The sequence below is a fragment of the Aptenodytes forsteri genome, unplaced genomic scaffold, assembly GCF_000699145.1.
Source record: "Aptenodytes forsteri isolate BGI_AS27 unplaced genomic scaffold, ASM69914v1 Scaffold260, whole genome shotgun sequence".
Taxonomy (NCBI): Eukaryota; Metazoa; Chordata; class Aves; order Sphenisciformes; family Spheniscidae; genus Aptenodytes; species Aptenodytes forsteri.
This window is the reverse complement of record NW_008795557.1, coordinates 705,849-709,891: the sequence shown is the minus strand read 5'-3', so window position 1 is coordinate 709,891 and position 4,043 is coordinate 705,849. Positions and strand designations below refer to the sequence as shown.

General features: G+C 47.2%; 1 protein-coding gene across 1 annotated transcript in view; it reads right to left on the bottom strand.

Moving 5' to 3' along the window:
- Positions 1–3,107, bottom strand: part of LOC103901312 (ly6/PLAUR domain-containing protein 2) — a 9,341-nt gene extending 6,234 nt beyond the window's left edge. The window contains exons 1-2 of the mRNA XM_009282176.1: positions 3,090–3,107; positions 2,966–3,020 (exon numbers count right to left, since the gene is read on the bottom strand). Of these exons, the coding sequence (XP_009280451.1) occupies positions 2,966–3,020; positions 3,090–3,107 (73 nt within the window). The remainder of the gene's footprint in view (positions 1–2,965; positions 3,021–3,089) is intronic.
- Between the last annotated feature and the right edge of the window lie 936 nt (positions 3,108–4,043).

Below are 4,043 nucleotides of genomic sequence, written 5' to 3'. Positions count from 1 at the left end.
GGTGGATGCCCCATCCCTGGAAACCTTCCAGGTCAGGTTGGACGGGGCTCTGAGCAACCTGATTTAGTTGAAGATGTCCCTGCTTATTGCAGGGGGGTTGGCCTAGATGACCTTTCGAGGTCCCTTCCAACCCAAACTATTCTATGATTCTATGATTCTATATTTGTGAAGATAACAAAGCTCTAGTGGTCCCTTTTTTGTTTTAAGGGCTTATGAACTTACACATACACCAGCAGACATGCAGTAGCTTAAAAATGAAATTACGCTATAAAAAGGAATAGAGACATATTGGAAACCTTCTTTAAAAAAAGAGGTAAATATAAAATGCTAAAATATTTCAATTTAGCTATAGCACATTCTTTTTAGAGTGCTGAAAGCAAAAAAGGAGACAAAAAAGCAGAAAATCATGGAATTTCTTAGAAGAGATTTTACTAGCTTCACTTGGATATTGGCAGATCTTCCATGCTTCAACTCTGACTGGCTTTCCAGGAAATGCCAAAATTACACAGATTCCACTCATGCTCAGAAGAAAGCGGAGAGGAACTGCAGATATGTCATGGTTTTATCCCAGCTTTGCAGAGGAGAGAGTGTGCAGAAGAAAATTCTGCTTGTCAAATCCACTGTGAAGTTTCCAGAAGCTGCCAATGTTTGCCCGCCAAATCAAAGCATCCGTCCTGACTGTACCCACCTGAATGGGACAGGGAAGTGGGGAGGGACCAGAAGGGAGAAATGTGGCAGCACTGGGTCACAGCAGGAGCTTCTGCTCCCCAGCTGCCCAACTCTTGACAAAGTCTTATTAAGTAGGATGGCAAAATTAAGTTGGCGAGTCAATCCTAGACCAAATTTGTATCCCACCCCATTGCTTTCCTGCTCCATTCTGCCTTTCAGATTCCTGCCCGTCCCTTAAGGATACCTGATTATCGAGTCCCTTTCTTTCCAAGCCGTCCTCTATTAATTAATGATGTTCCTCTCTGAACTGCTGTCTCTCCATTGACAAGCAGACACGAATCCCCAGAATGAGCAGGGTATAATGATGAAAGGAAATATCTCCTGCTCTGGAAACCAACGATGATTGATCTCTACTGTAGCAGCTGGGGTGAGCACATGAAGCTCCCATTGATCTTGACACAGCACAAGCAACTCAAGGCTTTGAACTACTAGTGACCAGAGCCAGGACAAGTCTTATAGATAACAGGACAGTCAGTGCATTACACAAAAGAGAGGGCTACTGTTCCAGCCCTGGGTCTGCCTCTCCAAACAGCAGCTGTGTTCCCCCAAAAATCCTCCGAAATCCCTTTCTTTCTCCATCCACTTGCCCCTCTCTTGCTGAATCCGCTATGCAGACCCAAAGATGGAGGAAGGAAAACGTCCTTGCATAAGAAGGAAATAAATACAAAGGAAAGAATCCTAACATAGCTCCACATCCCAGTCAGGCACAGATAAAATCAGGCCCTACACTGCCTGGATCTGGAGGAGTAGTGCAGAGCACGCAATTGTCCCAATTAACAATTATAGCTCCTGCACTTACCCTGCATTGGACTTACCTTGGCCACCCAGGCTAACATGGACTCTGAGCTTGGGATCGTCAGCATAAAATAAGTTTTTGTGCAAGAAGTTATTCTGGTGGCAGCATCAAGGGATGGGGAGTCTATGCCACGGTGTCCTTTCCACTATGCAGTCACCTTCCACCATTAGAGGTTATGGCATCACCAGTCATGTAGGACTGCCTGCGATGAGGGGATTCCCTACTTCCTAGGGAGTGAAAACACTGATATCCCAAACACCCCTCTGTGTTTGGCTTCGTGGAGTTGGTGATGGAGGAGAAGCAACTGAATCCCACTGATGGAAATGGAGGGGGTAAGGTTTGCAAGGCATCCCTGTACAGACTGGACTCATGGGGTTTGTTTCCCTACCTCCACATCCCAGATGGGTCACCCCCAATATCAGGCTGCTGTTGGCTGCCCACCTTGACTGTGTGCTTCAAGCCTACCCCCTCCAGCGAGGTGGCAGGTAGCCTAATAGGGACAGAAAGGAGGGAGGGAGGATGGTGGGGGTCACTCCCTGCGGTGACAAACTCACATGTCCTCCTGCAAATGGGGAAAACCCCCAAAACGCTTCACACTTGTTTGTTTTCCAAGGTGGCCTGTCGAAATTGTCTTTGACTTCATGCAGACCACAGCGTGTTACTAAACAGAGCTGGAAACATCAGCTGTGCAGTACCTGGGCCACCAGCTTAGTGTCCCAGCCCATCTTTCCCAGTTCTAGTGGCTGAAGTTTAATAAACCACACATGCAACATGTAATTAGAGAGAGCCGTTACACTGCGTTAAACTGGCTAGCTGGCTTCCGGGTTAAATAGCAAAAAAGGAACCGAAATTTTTAAAAAAAGGCAACAAAAAAAAAAAAAAAACAGAAGGTGAAAGTCAGTTTGAACAAGAAGAGTAAAAAGCGAGAGCTTGAAATTGCATTAAAGAAATGACATGATATAATCACACTTTGTCTTGTAACACTTCCTAAAGAGCCTGAACTAGCAATCCCAATGAGACCATGATGATCCTGAACATCTGACAGGCTGGAATGGCCTCAAGTTGCGGCAGGGGAGGTTTAGATTGGATGTAAGGAAAAATTTCTTTACTGAAAGAGTGGTGAAACATTGGAAGAGGCTGCCCAGGGAAGTGGTGGAGTCCCCATCCCTGGAGGTATTTAAAAGACGTGTAGATGAGGCGCTTAGGGACATGTTTTAGTGGGCATGGTGGTGTTGGGTCGACGGTTGGACTCGATGATCTTAGAGGTCTTTTCCAACCTCAATGATTCTATGATTCTATGATTCTATGAAATATTCCAAAGACATATTTTTTGCTGAAAACTGCTCGAAGTGGGAGGCATGGACTTCAGAGGGAACAGGATGCACCCCATCCCGTCATGCTGCATCTCCTGCAGGAGTTTGGATAAGTCAGAGCAGGAACTTAGAAACTTCATGCAAGCAACGGCAACCAACAGAAGAGACAGAAACACCTTTATCTTGCACAGACCCTCGTCGCCTGGTCACTGGGCTACCACTGCTCTTCACCTCTGGCTTTAATGGGACACCTCCTGGTGGCTTGCCATGTACCGATTCTGACCCGAGATCCAATTTTACTGGAAAAATGAGTCTGAGATATAAATGTATTGAATAAGCTACAAAGCAGGCCCCACCTCCTGCCATACAGTCATCTCTTTTCATGATCCTTGGAGAAGAATAGGAGGGTTTGCATGATGGACAATAGCTGAGGTTGTTTAAGCTGGGTGCTTTGTGTCTACGCATGATGTGTAAGCCCAGGGCTATTAAATAATCCCAGTGGCTATGCCTTGCCTCGCAGCTTGTTGATATTTCTTCTTTTTTTGTAGTGGCTAGAGACACCTGGGTGGCTTCCACAAATCCTGGGAAAAAAGTGTCTGTAGCTGTGAACAGCAAGGCATTAAACCACACATACTTTTCTTCTCTGTGTTTTTACCCTCAGCAGGGACCAGAGTTTATCACCAGGAGGAGAAGTGGAAAGCTGACTTGCAATCCCTTACTCGCTGGAAACAGCATGGTTGGGGTTTTGGTACTGTAGTATCTCTCCCCACGCTGTGAGCAGGGTTTCAGGGGGCTGTGGGTGGGAGCATGCCATCTCCCTCTCTCCTCTCCAAGACACAGGTGGAGGGAGCACTGGGAAGACAACAGGACCGGGCCATGAATGTCTGGGCCAAGGGAGTGTCTCAGGTTCACTACCCTGAGCCGTTCAGGGAGGATGGTGCATGGAGAAACCACCGTGGTCTGAGCCACCCCTCTCCAAGTGTGGCAGCAAGCCCACAGCCTCTTTGCTTGCCAAAAAACTTGTCTTTCCCATCCCCAAACCCTGCTGCCCCAGGCATCTGCCTGCTTCTCCTGTGCCTCAGGCCAGCCCCAGGCTAGTAAATCCTCCTGCAAAGTGTGATGGGCAAGTTTGATTGTGGAATTGCAAAAAATGGTAAGGAAGAACCTTTCTGTGGTTATGCCAGGTGTGCCCCCCCCCCTCCCCC